The sequence below is a fragment of the Chlorocebus sabaeus genome, chromosome 2, assembly GCF_047675955.1.
Source record: "Chlorocebus sabaeus isolate Y175 chromosome 2, mChlSab1.0.hap1, whole genome shotgun sequence".
In the NCBI taxonomy this organism is placed as follows: Eukaryota; Metazoa; Chordata; class Mammalia; order Primates; family Cercopithecidae; genus Chlorocebus; species Chlorocebus sabaeus.
The window spans coordinates 88,238,851-88,254,713 of record NC_132905.1 but is presented as its reverse complement, the minus strand read 5'-3'; the positions used below and the strand labels follow the sequence as shown (position 1 = coordinate 88,254,713).

The following is a 15,863-nucleotide window of genomic DNA, read 5'->3' as shown; positions in this document are numbered from 1 at the left end:
ATTTGAATCCATGTCCAGCTTACTCCCAAGCCAATGTTCTTAAAAACTAAATTAGCATTTAGATGGACAGTAATGAGATATTGTACAAACACCAGGTTCTATTTCAATAGGTTTGGGAAACTAAGAACCATGTTCCTCCATGAATCTGAAATCTTTTTTCTTTCCTTCACTAAAGGTTTTAAGATAGTCTACAATAAAATGACCTGTTTAATTCTGTTTAACACAATGTTCCTCAAATTTATTTGACCATGCTTTTTTTTCCTTGTGTTGCTCATTAATATCTTGGAACAATTGTGTTCCACAGAATATATTTTGAGAAACTCCAAAGTATGAGAATTGCTTTCCAAAAAACAGAAAAGTATGATGTAACAAAAGCAAAAAAAAAAAAAAAAAGAAAATAGTGTTTGAAGTAAATTCTCAGTCGTTCTAAAACGTTACATGTCTATTAAAAACAAAGAAAATTAAGAAATAATTCCTGATTATAGTCAAGGAAACATCATCAAGAGAGAAATGGGAAAAGAATATAGATTGTAGGTGATTAAACAATTGTTTGGAAAATTCAAAAGTATAGTATAACTAAAAGGAAGGTTTTTTTAGAGATAATTTCTTGTGTTTGTATCAAGAGAAACAGGCACCTAGAGAGAGACTGGTAGTAATTCAAATAAGAAAATAACAGAGCCATCTATGTGGAAGTTGTTACATCTTCATATTCATATCCATATGGGAAAACAGAGAGAGATGCATGATTTTGGTAATGGAAAAGTCAGATAAAAACTATGAAACTTAGAGCCTTGCTTCTCTTTTCTCCTCTCTTATCTTTTTACTGTCTGGCCATAGTACTGTTTGTAACTGTCTCCATTTAAAAATAAGCAGATATTGTGAGACAAATTTATGTTTGTTCTGTCATTTTGTTAACAGCATTCACTGGGAAAAGAGATGTTAATAATGAAAATGAGATATAAGAATTATCTACAGTATGAAAGAACAGGACCTTACAATTTCTTTGCTTTTGAATCAGTGAGAGTCAGATTTATTGACTTGCAGTTTGCAACTCAATGAGGAAGATATAGATGTAGAGGTCTCAAATTACAGCAAGAGAAACCTCCCTATATACATGAATCTCTGTACCTCTGCATGTCACATATACATATGAAGGCTAAATTCACACCAATTCAGTGAAATTATGTTACAGCTTTAGAGTAGATGTAATAACCTTTGAAGAACATTTTAAGTGAGTAAATAGCATTTCTGTAACATATAAAGTATGCAATTTCAGTGTCCATAATATTACTTATGTAAAATCTTCATTTTAATTAACTGTCAGTAAATATAGAAAGATTTTATAACCAAAGCAACAGATTATGAACAGTTTTATCGTAAAGGTTTTTTTCCTGATTGGCTTTTGTTTAGAGTGGTCTGCAGTTGTTAGCATATAAATCTTCTCTGATGTATTGCTTCTTCACATTTTTTACATTTAAAAAATTTTTAATTTTTAAGGCTTATTAAGTGCAACTGCAAATTAACGTTTCCATAAGTCAGGTGAGCCTAGAAATAAAAATGTATAATTTCTGGGGTTTTTTTTTTTTGGCAGAACTCAGCTCTCTTATGGAATCTGATTTAATTGACAGCAGGCTGTATTCACTGACATCATCATAGCTCACTTTTATTTTTTGGAACTTTAAAGCATAAACAGAACTTTCACATGTTAATACTAGAGGCCCACTATGAATAATATAGAAGGCTAGCATTCAAACAAAACTGGAGAACTGAAGCTGAAAATGCTACATCCATATTTTATGACAATAATAAAGATCTTACCTCATTTTTTAAAAAAGAAATTGCCCTGAATAGTTTTTTCCGAGTCTCAGCGATTTGCTTCAAATTTCTAGGATACTTGGCACATCTCAAATGTATTGTGTTTTATGTCTCACTATTGGGAACTTCCTTTCTCCGATCCAATGTGTAAAATATAGGCACCTTATTTTCAAAGTGTGATGATTAAGGAGCACACTGCTGCTTCCAGTTTAAGAGGGCTAAGTGGTTCATTTACTTTCCTTACCTCCCTAAATTCCACTGAAAGGACAGTGTATAAATATAAAAGGAAAGGTGTCAGGAGACTTCAGAGTAATACATTTCTACATACGGGAATATACCGATAGAAAATGAAGGGTAGAAGAAAACCTGTAGCCAGGAACAGATACTGACTGAGAAGCTGGAATAGAAGAGGGAGATGTTCAGTTGAGCCGTGGAAAAACACTGAACTTATGTTCACAGGTACAGAGAGAAGAATTGAGTTTCATGGAAGTAATCAATGTAATTCATTAGAACATTGTTCTGATGGCTCATCGGCCTCTTTTAGAAAAACACTGCCACCACCACCAATGTATACAGCCACTGTGATAGAAACAGTCAATGGAAACTAGAAAACTGATATTTAAAGAGGAAATGAGGATTTCTAGCATGTGTGACATATGTAGAAGAAAGCCTCCGTATTGTGGCTTTTGGAGAAGGCTCAGCCAACGTGCCTTGCATCCCAGTATGAAGGCTTTCAGGGTCGTACCTTCCCACGTAAACAGAACTTGTAGCAAACTCTTCCACTCAGGGGAGAGAAATATTGGGGGAAATTAATGTATGCAACGGCAGAAGAAAGCCACATCAGGTACCTACATTAATGAACCACGTCTTTGTTTCGTAGTTTTAAACTGATAATGTCCCTCCAGGGCATACATTTCACTCAAACCAACAGCATCAATAAAAAGCAACAAACACAGCAGTCAGGCTCAGAAGTAAAACAATAATATTTGGAATACAATTAGACTTTCAAAATGTCTAATTACTGCTTTCAGAGATTCAAAATATTGCATCCATAAAGTAAATGTAGAATGTGCTAAACTAAGTTCAGCCTGAGAACAAGAAAGCTCTTGAAAAATTTAAAGAATTTTAAAAGTTTGTACCAATGTAAGATAAATTGGAAGAAATTATCCCAAATGTACAACGTTATAAACGGAGATGGAAAATGATAGATAATAAAAAATTACAGGTACAGTTCAAGAAGTTTAACATGTATATAGAAAGAGCTTCAGTAAATGGGGGGAAAATACTAAGTACATAATATTTTTAAAACATACTTCCTGTCCCGGCACGGCGGTTCACGCCTATAATTCCAGCACTTTGGCAGGCCGAGGTGGGTGGATCACGAGGTCAGGAGATCGAGACCATCCGGGCTAACACGGTGAAACCCTGTCTCTACTAAACGAAATACAAAAATTAGCTGGGCGTGGTGACTCAGGCCTGTAGTCCCAGCTACTCGGGAGGCTGACGCAGGAGAATGGCGGGAACCCGGGGAGGCGGAGCTTGCAGTGAGCCGAGATCGCGCCTGAGCCGAGATCACGCCACTGCACTCCAGCCTGGGCGACAGAGCGAGACTCCGTCTCAAAAAAATAAAAGATAAATAATAATAATAATTTTTAAAAAAAACTTCCCACACTGAAGAATAGAAATGCCTATTCCAGCAACCAGTCTAATTTAGAGCAGGAAGACCGAGAGTCCCAAGGCAGCAGTTTGTGTTGCAGAGGGCAGGTGCTCAACACGAGTAAAAAAACAGTAGGATATTTGATCAGTTCGAGTGTATTCAGAAGAGACTTAGCTATTGAAGTGTTTGAGAAAAAATTAGCCCTAGTTACACAGAAAATTAAGCATGCGGAAAAATAGTGACACAAGCTACATGTTTGGTGACCTTCATGAGCAATATGTGTTTATTGAATATTTGAGGAAAAATGGGTAATCTATTGGAAGGGAAATAGGGAAGCATGGGAGGAATGGAGGAAAATAATAGAAACCACTTAAGACTGAGAAAGCTAATAGCTATTTGAGATATTATTTAAAAATATATGGAAATTAGCTAAATGAATGAAGGTGGTGAGAAGCAACTAGTTTTGTTTTGTTTTAAACATGATACCTGCAAAGGAACAAGGATCATATTGGCAACACACTTTTATTAGCAGTTTTGTATATTAGAGTGCAATGGAGCAGCTGCGTGTCTGTTAAGACTCAAGAGTAAACCGGCTTAAGTAACATGGAAGTGTCTTGACACCCAAAGGTAAAATGCCCAGGCATAGATTTTTAAACACACTTGATCCAGAGGTTCAAATAAAGTGTTCACAACTCTCTTAATTTTGCAGATCTACTTATTTTTTTTGCAGATCTACTTTTTTTTTTTTTTTTTCCTGGTTGGTTTTGTTCCCAGGCTTCACATATTGATGGAAATGTATCTTTCAAAGAACTTTCTTCTCTTTCTATGTGTGCTGATAACTGTTTTTCAACTTCTTCCACTAAAGCTACAAGTTTACCTGATAAGTAGCTAATGCAAGAACAACTCTCCCATCAGTCACATCTTAGGACCTTAACACACCAAAAGAGTTGTATCCCTCACTCATTTTATGTGTCCACTGTGGGTCAGGAAAGGGACTCTGCTTATCCTAGGGACTCCAGCTGAGGAAACGAGCCAAGCTCCATTTTAAATGCTGGTGGGCACTGTGCAAAGGGAATAGGACTGACACCAGCAATTAAATGTTCTAACTCGGAAGTGTCGTATACCATTTCTCTTATAATTTGTGGTTCAGAACTGTTCATTTGGGTCTATCAACCAAAAGGGGGCCAGAAAGTTCAACTCTACCATGTACCAAGAAGCTGGGAGAATGGAAATATTTGGCTACAAGCACTGGTAACTAACATATTGTCCCACAGAACATCCTAAAGGTAATAGGTTGCTAAATTTCTGTGCATTAGATCGACCTTTTATCTTCTGTACATTTCTGTGTGGAACCTATGACCACAAGTGGGAGCGTTCTGCTGTATCAGCATGGCAAAACATCAGAAATGTGTATGTATTTCACATACATGGTATATTATGTTTATATTTTTTTTAGTCTACAGTTACACATTTTAGGTGTAATATTTGGGTTTTCAGTTAAAATAATATAAATGTTTTTTATAATTAATCTTTTTATAGCAATCTTTTGAAAGTTAAAGCACAAATTTCCTTATATTGTTAATATAACTGTGATAACTATGTGTGTTTAGGTCTCTTTGTCTGCTCTGGAGCCTACGTAATCACTAGAGGATCCCTGGCTGCCTCTCGAACCATGTATGTTCAACTGTTGAATAATGTACTGCACCTCCCCATCCAGTTTTTTGAAACAAATTCCACAGGCCAGATCATCAGTCGTTTCACCAAGGTAAGGAAAGACACACCTTATTAAATAGCATACATAAAAGTGACCCATATTTAGTACCTTATCTTCTCACTTGTACAAAATATGTGTTTTATATAGATTTCATTGTTAAATATATTTCTAAGCCTTAGGACATACATAACTGATGTACAACAGAGTCACATTTTGTACATATAATTAAAATAACACTTGAAAAATTACTTAAAGAATCCAAGAAACACATGTGCTTTGAGATCTACCACTCTAATTCTTACACACATCAAGTTTGAGAATCACTGCTTTAGGCTAAGAAGGGACAGAAAATGTAAGTCGGCCAGGCACGGTGGCTCAGGCCTGTAATCCCAGCACTTTGGGAGGCTGAGGCGGGCCGTTCACCTGAGGTTGGAAGTTCAAGACCAGCCTGACCAACATGGAGAAACCCTATCTCTACTAAAAATACAAAATTAACTGGGAATGGTGGCGCATGCCTGTAATCCCAGTCACTCAGGAGGCGGAGGCAGGAGAATCGCTTGAACCCACGAGGCGGAGGTTGTGGTGAGCCGAGATTGCACGATTGCACTCTAGCCTGGGCAACAAGAGCGAAACTCCATCTCAAAAAAATAATAATTGTGAAAAAATAAAAAATAAAATTAAAAGAAAGAATATGTAAGTCAGTGTGGAGATACCCAGACTTTGAAAACATCCTGCTTTTAAGAAAACATAACATCACTTATGGTGAATGGGGAATGAATTGAGATTTTCAGAGTGTCTCTGTTTATCTGTAGGAGTTTTCTCATTGTGTCTACTATAAAATGCTTCTAATAGAACTGTCCAATAAAGATAAAATGCAAGCCACGTATGTGATTTTAAATTTCCTGGTAGCCATAATAAAGAAGTAAAGTAAAACACAATGGAAAGAATTAATTGTGGTAATACATTTTATTTAACACAGTATATCCAAAACATGATTCCCAACTGTAATTAACATAAAATTATTGATTAAACTTTACACTTTTTTGTACAAGGTATTTTAAATCTGGTTTTTATCATGTGCTTATAGCATATCTCAATTTGCAATAGCCACATTCCCAGTGTTCAGTAGTCACATATTGCTAATGGTCCCTACATTAAGATGCGCAGGTCCATAACCTCAAAGTGCATTAACGCATTACTATGTATATGTAAAAACATGGGGGGTGTATGAAGAGAAGTGAAGATAAAATGTAAAATCATAAATGAAAGTACCTAACATCATAAATTTCTAATGGAATGTTAAATCTTGCTTAATCATACCAAGGGACATACTGTTGTTTGAAAAATTATAGAAGAGTTTGATGACCACCATTCTGTTTCTCCCAGAGGACACTTATGCCTACAACCCTACTGATTTATTATTATTTTCATGTAGCAAAATTTCAAATGATTGAGTCTTAAGCAGATGAGAGTATGGGCAGGTAAATTCAAAATGGGAAATTCCATGTGAATATGATATTTTTAGACTGTTTGGTATATGAAATAACCAAGGAACTCCCAAAAGAGGGTAGGATTAACAAAATTTCATCTCTGCTTTTTTATATCAGTTTTGTCCTGAACTGAGTAGTTCATCTATTCAAGGTTCAGTGCCTTAGTATTCCCTGGAATCTCTCAGGTCATACTTTGTGCCACAAACAGATTAAGTTACATGCAACAAAGTGTAAAACAGGCTGGGCGCAGTAGCTTATGCCTGTAATCCCCACACTTTGGGAGGCCGAGGCAGGTGGATCACCTGAAGTCAGTTCGAGACCAGCCTGGCCAACATGACGAAACCCCGTCTCTACTAAAAATATAAAAACTAGCTGGGTATAGTGGCTCATGCCTGAAATCCTAGCTACGTGGGAGACTGAGGCACGAGAATTGCTCTAACCTGGGAGGCGGAGGTTTGCAGTGAGCCAAGATCGCACCACTATACTCCAGCTTGGGTGACACAGCAAGACTTCGTCTCAAGAAAAAAAAACAAAAAAAGAGTAAATCAATGCATGACCTTGCCATTGTCCTCCTCTCATTCCTATTGGCCACTCCGTCTTTCAGTTCATAATTTTATAAATGAAGATTATTTTGTTTTCCTGCTTCTTCTGATCTGAGTAGGATCCAGTTATCCAGGAAGGTCACTGAACATGTTCGTAGTTGATAACAATGTAAGGAATGACTTACAGATTTTGAGTCATAAACACTGGTAGCTCAATGCCCCAAATATTGGGATAAAAAAATTAGCTATTGAATTATGGACTGCTTTTGTTTTTGTTTTTGTTTTTTGATCAAAGTCTGACTTTAGTTGTATAATTAATTGCCATGTAGTGGTCATCAGGAAATATAAACTGCTTGATGATAAGTATCTCGAAATTAGAACAGCCTTTTAATTGTTATAGTTGACTACAGGGGAATAATATATGGGGTCAGCAAAGATCATGTAGTTAGATTTATTTATGAAATCAATAGAATGTCATACCTGGGTAAACATTTTTAATTTTGCCATTGAATAATATATTTCTTCTTTCTCTCATTTTAAACTGTAAAAAGTTAAAAATAAAGTGACCTAATATCAAATTTTTCAGGACATATTTATAATTGATATGCGTTTGCATTACTATTTACGGCTGTGGGTGAATTGTACATTGGATGTTATTGGAACAATTTTGGTCATTGTGGGAGCTTTGCCCCTCTTCATTCTGGGGATTATTCCCTTAGTGTTCTTCTATTTCTCTATACAAGTAAGTGCATACATTTTTATTTGTATTAATAACTTATAAGTTCACAATCAAACATAGTTTCAGACCCACTTAAACCTCCTCTTTGTCCAGGTTCTCTAAGAAGCAGAGTCGAAGAAAGGAATAGATGTATTAGAGATTTACTGGGGGAAATGCCTGTAAAAGATAAAGGAGAGGGAGCAGAAGAAGGCCGGGCTGAGCAAGCCCTCAGACAGCGACGCAGGCTGAATCCCTGTGAGGGAGAAAAAGAAAGAAGATGGATTGGGTAACAAGGGTCTTGGACTACAGGACTGTTCTACAACAGGTTCAACAGGAAGTTCTTAATCACGGTTGCCTGTTGGAGGGTGTTATGAGCACTTTCTGTCAGTACTCAGTCATTGGCTGGCCTCTACGCTAATACAGCAGTGGATCCATCAGTGCAGTCGCAGGGGCTGTCAGGCAGCTATGCTCCTGCAGCAGGAGAGCTGGGGCCTGCATTTTTATGCTCACCACAAAACCTGTATGTTGTAATTTTAGCAGAAAATTAATTTCCCTGCACATCCGAGAAACAGATACTGCCTTTTTGTCTTGGTTTTTTTTTTTTGTTTTTTTTTTTTGTTTTTTTTTTTTTTTTTTTTTCCCAGACATCACCTATCTCTTACAGACAAACAATTGCTGGAAAGCTAAATATGTCTGTCATGATTCTTACATGCTATGTTCATATTAAAATGTGATCACCCAATTTAAATTGCAAAATTATGTCACTGTAAGGCTGCAATGGAAAACAAAATTTCTTAGCATTTTTTTTCTTCAGCAATCAAACAAAGCAATTTTATTAAACAATGAAAAGAATCAATTAAAATGGATATCTTTATTATCTTTATTATTTTACAAGAAACCATGACAGCTTTTGGTTTAAAAAACATTTATAGCTTCATACAGAAATGACTCACATAAATTTCTCCACCTCGCTCCTACACTGTGATATAAAAGTTCTTTTCATAGTCACAGATTTATACACCTTATTTCTGTTCCCATAATTTTTTTGACACTTATCTCAAGGTACTAGTCAAACACGCAAGAACTATAAATAGATGAATTTTTCAAATGTGTGATATCAAGAGATTATTATAAAAGATTTTAAACATCTTCTTTCTACATTGCCTTTATCAAAGTACATGCAATTTTTTATTACAGGCTTAATCCACAAATAAAGAGTGAAATTTAAAGATAGTTGCAGAAATAACTATTTCCCATTTCTTTTACTTATCCTGGCAATAAGGGCTTCAATAAAAGAGGAAATTAGTTTAAGTAAACAGAAAAACAAAAGTAAATTGTAAGCGTAAATGGAGCTCAAACTGAATCAAAAATAATGAATGTATATTTTTCCACTCCATATTAGTTAATTATCCTCAAATATGTAATCTACTATGAAAATGTAATCCTTACATTTGTTGGAGATTTTAAATGAAGTATAAAATACAGAGAAAATTACCTATTATTTCTAAATTTTCAGTGAAATTTTTATATTAAAATATTTATTCCAAAGCATGATTTCTATATCCTGATAGTCAGCTTTAACTGATAATATACAAGGTAAAATCAGTGCTGAAGCATACATTTTAAATGTAGAAGTATCTAAGACTCTTTTCAAAAAAATTCTTAGAGTTTAATGCTTTTCAAAAACCCAAGTTTTAAAATTCATGTTAGAGTTTAGTCTGCTCAAGCCAGACTACAAATAATTTTCTCATTTCCATACCTATACTTCATTATTCTTCCTACTGCACATCTTTTCCCTGTTCTTTCTGTCTGTCCCGATCTTACTTGACATTGATGGCTTAGGTCATTTTCCATTTTCTGTGTGGAGCATTCTCTATCACAATAGTGCAAAAAGAACTGACTCCGTATCTACTATTCTAATATCTACTATTATGGGTTTATTACACTGCTGGCATATACTCATGGTATAATAAATCCAGAATATATGAAAATGTAAGTGCTCTGGGTTCAGAGACTATGTTTTATATATATTGTAAAAATCTAAGGGAAAAAAGCACTCATGTGGCAAAGGAAATTTTATGTGTTGGTCTCCTGTCTGGTAAACGCTAACAGAGTTACCAGGAGTAAAAAGGAGTCTAGGAATCATGTCTCTTTAGGGGGAGTAATATAGGACGAGGTCTGAATTTGGATTCAGGAGCTTGGAGTTCTAGTCATCTTCCTTACTCATCTGCCTGGGACATCATTTCCCTTTCTAGGCTCTATTTCTTTCCCCTGTGCAATAAAAGGTTTGATTTAGATGTGTGCTATGTGAAGTGTGGTTCCTGGACCCATGGGCCATAGCCCAGACCTATTGGATCAGAATCTCCCAAGGTAGGGTCCAGAAACCTGCCTTTCAACAAACACTTCAGGCAGGTGATTCTTACTAAAGTATAAGGAGCATTGATCTAGATAAAATTTCTTAAACCAGATTTCCCAGAGAGTTGCATGAAAGAACTCCATGGATTCTATAATTCACTGAAAATTTATCAGAAGCTCCAAGTATGTATGCATATTTACATTTGTCTAGGGAAAGCATTTTACCCTTATTTATCTACTCACATGGTCTGTGACCCCAATAACATATTCCCTAATCTAGGCAATCTCTTAAATCCCTTTACAGCCTCAGAATACCGTAGTCCTCTGTATTCTTCAGAGCACTTACCACAGAGTAGGGTTCAGTTGTAGACCACCAGGCTGTATGTAACCTGAGATATGTTTTTGTTTAGCTTGCTCAGCATTTTTGCCAAATGTAGACATTTTAAAACCAGGGATTTTACATAAAATTCCAGATTTAAAATTTTCCTGAAAATTGTGCAAGACCTCATAACTCTTGATTTTCATTTCCAGTTGGTAGCAATTTTCCGGGGCTGATTAATGATCCAGTTAATTCAGGGCATGCTCCATCCAGCTGCCCACAGTCCTTCCTATCCTAATTGTCCTCAACTTCAAGCCAAGGGGAAGTAGACAACTTATAATTTGCTTTTTGTAAAAACAAGGTCTCCCTATACATATATATAACTTTTTGTAATAACACGGTCTCCCTATATATATATAACTTTTTGTAAAAACAAGGTCTCCCTACACACACACACACACACACACACACACACACACACACACATAAAACTTTTTGTAAAAACAAGGTCTCCCTACATTGCCCAGGCTGGTCTCAGACTCCCGGGCTCTAGCAACCCTCCTGTCTTGGCCTCCCAAAGTGCTAGCATTATAAGCGTGGGCACCACACTCGGCCTCTCTCACAGTTCTGAAGTCTAAAATCAGTATATAGGCAGAGTTGATTCCTTCTGGAGGCTTTGAGGGAACATCTCTTTCATGCTTCTCTCCTAGCTTCTGCTGGCTGTCAACAGTCCTGATATTTTCGTTGGCTTCTAAATACATCACTTCAATCTCTGCCACTGGCAGACATGGTGTTTTCCATGTGTCTATGTCTTCCTTTTTGTCTCTTATAAGGATACTCAACATTGGATTTAGGGTGCACCCTACATCCAGAGTGATGTCATCTTGAGATCCTTAACTATTACATGTGCAAAGATGCTATTTCTGAATAAGGTCACATTCACAGATACTGGGGGTTAGGACTTGTATCTGACTTTTGGGGGGGTCACTCTTTAAATCACGACACAAAGGTCTTGTAGTTTTTAAACTATTAAAGCAATTTCTGCTACATCTTTCTGACTGCTTCTTTCTGTCTTCTGATTAGAGATACTATGTGGCAAGCTCTCGGCAAATCCGGAGGCTGACAGGAGCGTCCCGTTCTCCTGTCATTTCCCACTTCAGTGAGACTTTATCAGGAGTGTCCACCATCAGAGCATTTGGACATCAACAGAGGTTTATCCAGCAATACAAAGAGTTGGTGAATGAAAACTTGGTCTGTTTCTACAATAATGTAATTTCTAACCGGTAAGTCCCATCGATACTTAGCCTAAGATCAATCTCTTCTTAGACATCTTGCTCACTGACTTCTAAACAGAGGGTTTTGTAATGGCATTTCATTCACGTTTTAGAAGTATGTATTAATAAGACAAATATTTTCCAGTATTTAATGTACATTTAAATTGAATTGTATCTATTTATATTCACATGAATGGTACATACAATTTAATATGAAAAAGGTGCTATTAGAATTACTCATGACATAATTCTGCATGGTGTTTTATATTTTTAGAATATATTTTATTTGTATACACTGTTACAAAACAGTGTATACAAATTTTATAAAAAATTTTTGAATTTGAAGTTATAATCTCACATAAAGGAGAAAAATGAAATATTAAATAGTGGTTGAGCACATTTCAATTTTTAGAGACTAATTTTATCATATTAAAAAGTATATACAACTGGAAGGGGAATTGATTTTCCAATAGGATTTTTAAAATGCAATACATCATTTTAACTGGTGTTATTTTGCTTTTAAATTCTGATCAAGTTTTAAAGCAAAGTTCTGCAAAAGTAAAATGCATTTTCATGCAGATGAATTCTTTAAGTTATCACGGATGATCCTATGTTTGATTGAATTCCAAGTAAGTGGGGGAAAAAAAAGAAAGCAGCTCTTGCTGTTTACGTCTCGATTTCCCAGAGGAGACAGTTAGTACTAAATGCACCAAAACTTTTCCATCTCAGTTACTCAGGAATATATTCCATTTATCACAGGTGGCTGTCTGTTAGACTTGAATTTCTTGGCAACTTAATGGTGCTTTTTGCTGCACTACTTGCTGTGTTGGCTGGCAATTCTATAGATTCAGCAACAGTTGGTTTGTCTATATCCTATGCCCTAAATGTAAGTAATAATGACTTTTGTGGTAGATGGTATGTTTATAATCCAATTAATTAAACACTCTTCTTCTTTGCTTGTCTGAATTATATATTATATTAACTAAGTAATGAGAGACAAATCTAGATTGCCCTGGAGGCTCATTTCCTTCTCTATCTTGCTAGTCGCAGGAAGCTAGCTCAGCAATTCTAAGTTAACTTATAGGAAGAACAGGCTGATACTGAAGGCTGAATGCTAAAGGACCAGGAAATCCTGATGTTCCATAGTTACTCAGAAGTTTCCTGCTCTCCTGTCCTGGTGGATTTATAGAGTATTAAAAGGGTAGGGTCCCTCTCCAACACAGCTGGTGTGTCTCATGCACTCAGCCTAAGCAAGAAGATAATGCAAGCTCTAGGGAGAATATATGAGCTGTTTCTCTTCGGCTTGTAAGTTTTTCCCTAATAAACCCTATTTGATATTACACTGCAATGCACTAGTGGTAGGATGCATGCTCCCTTCGTAAAATAACACATGCCCTAAACTGCTTCCACATTATGGAGCAGATAAGTCTAGGTGATTGTGTTATATACTCTTGGTCCCATATCCAAAAACCTTGAGCCAGTTGCATTTCAGAATTCAGAATTTAGGCTGCTAGAAAGGAAATATGTACATAGCCATATCCAGGGCCTGGTTCAGAAGCCCATAATCAAACACTATGGCATATGCCCACGAACTGGATTAAGCAAACGCTTTGAAGAGCCCCCACATCAGTTCAGGCCAGGTGAGGTATCAAATGGGCTGGCACCAAACTCAAGAAAAAAACTGGATTGTACCAGTTTTTTGACTTTTAGAATTCTGTTCAAAGTTACACCCTTAGAGAACCTACATTTGGGAATACAGTGAGAAGAAAATATAGATTTTTTTTTTCTTTTTAAGAGGAGCAGGAATAGTTAGAAATCTAGGAGAATCTTCCTTCTGATGGAAGATAGTGAAGAATGCCAAAGTGTTTGCACACTGGCTTTTATTGTCACTTAGGATGCACAGTTTTTTGAGGCATATCCCATCAATCTTACATCATTCCTTATACCCACTATGCACTTCTTGCATATATGCTGAATTATGGTCTATCTTATCCCAAGTAATTCCATTATTTATGATATTAATGAGTTTAATATCCTTAAACACAAATATGCATATGAAGAAATATGCTTATTTCTAGAGCTGCTAAATAATCAAAAGAAATAAAGTATATGAGATAATATGTGACAAGTTCTTGGCAGATTCAAGAAAGGAAAAGTAAAACTTTAGAAAAAATAAAGTATTATTTATGTTACGAAAAAACTAAAGAACATGCATTAAGCTCTTGTTTGCTCCACCATACCCGCTAGATAACTCATTCTCTGAATTTTTGGGTAAAGAAAGCATGTGAAATTGAAACCAATGCAGTTGCTGTTGAAAGAGTTTGTGAATATGAAAATATGGATAAAGAGGTAAGCACACCTCCTGTAATCCCAGTACTTTGGAAATCGTGGGAGGATCACTTAAGTTCAAGAGTTCAAGACTAGCCTTGTCAACATAGTGAGATTCTGTTTCTCAAAAAAAAAAAAGTCAGCTGGGTATGGTGGCTTATGCCTTTAGTTCAAGCTACCTGGGAGGGTGAGGTGGGAGAATCCCTTCTGCTTGGTAGTTCAAGGTTGCAGTGAGCTGTGATCATACCACTGCACTCTAGCCTGAGTGATAGAGCAAGATCCTGTCTAATAAAAAAAAAAAAAGTATGAGAAAAAGAAGAGGTAGGCACTCCTAAATAATCAATAAATGGATTGGATGCAGGAGTAAGACATTGTAATGTCCTATAAATTGACATTAAAAACAAATGTTAAGCAAACCTGCATTTCCAAATTCATGTGATATTCAGTGTCTCAATGAAATTAAAACCAAAATTGTTATAAAGTGGCCTATTATTCTATATATCACTAAAATAGAAATAAAATACTTCTAATTAAATTAGGATACACCCTATATTACAAGATATATCCCTACTTCAATGAGTTATAAAAATGCAAGATCATATCCTGTTTCTAAAAGGCACAGTGATTTGTCCTTTACTGATGTGTAGTGTAAAATATACAACTTGCAATTATAACTTTGTGGAGATTTTACAGTGAGAAAAGTGTCTTAATATAGTCAACTCAAAATTATTTAGATTCTGCACAATTTCTAAATGAATTACATTTTATTGCTTATACCTTCTGTTCTGTTTACCCATCATTAATATCTCTGTGAATGTGAAGGGAGAGGAGAATAAATCAGTCTATTTTGTTCCCTCTAATTAACTGTAATTTGGGAGAGTGAAGAGTTATTTCAACTAGTGACAGAGTATAATATTTAAGTTTCTAAAATATTTTACTCATCTGGATTGCTTCTGCTTCCAACTTCTATTAATTAAGAGGGCAGATGACAAAGATGACTTGGATTTCTGTTCCTTCTTCAATCCACCTAGGAAGCTATCTTTCTTTTTTATCTTGTAACTCTTCCTCTTTCACTCATGAATCTGAGGAACAGGTACCTCCTCCAAAGAAAAATCTAACATTTCCCATTGCATTTTTGGTAATATCTTTTCCTGTTTTCTCTCAGATCTTACTCCATTAACCGCCTCTTCTAATTCCCACTCCCCTGCAGTTCCTCTCGGCCTGTAACTATGCCAAAATATTTTCTGCATTCTCCAACTCCTACCTGAACTTTGAATTTTTCTCTGGATTTTTCCCAAGGTCTTGTCTTTCCTTCTCAAAGAAATTTCATGAAAAATTAGTCTACCTCCACAATCTTCAGTTACCAATATTCAACTTGTTTAGTCTGTCATCTCATGGCTAATATCAAATATTATTTTTCTATATTTTCTAAATTTTTGCTCATGATATATATTTCTTTCACATTAGAAAAAGGTGATAAAAATATGTGTGTACACACATTTAAACAAACAAACAAAAACCTTTATGTAATTCGATGCAAGTTGTGACAAATACTGCCACAAAAACTCTTGACATGGAAGGATGAATGTGTTCAAATAAACTTATGCAGCCCTCTACACCTGTTTCTCTGCTTTCCGTTACAGAAAAGTTC

At 35.7% G+C, this 15,863-nt stretch overlaps 1 protein-coding gene across 1 annotated transcript in view; it reads left to right on the top strand.

Moving 5' to 3' along the window:
* LOC103218320 (multidrug resistance-associated protein 1-like) overlaps window positions 1-15,863 on the top strand; it is a 93,808-nt gene that overhangs the window by 70,721 nt on the left and 7,224 nt on the right. The window contains 5 exon segments of the mRNA XM_073010357.1: window positions 5,083-5,237; window positions 7,805-7,960; window positions 11,694-11,893; window positions 12,644-12,770; window positions 14,132-14,233. Coding sequence (XP_072866458.1) covers window positions 5,083-5,237; window positions 7,805-7,960; window positions 11,694-11,893; window positions 12,644-12,770; window positions 14,132-14,233 — 740 coding nt within the window.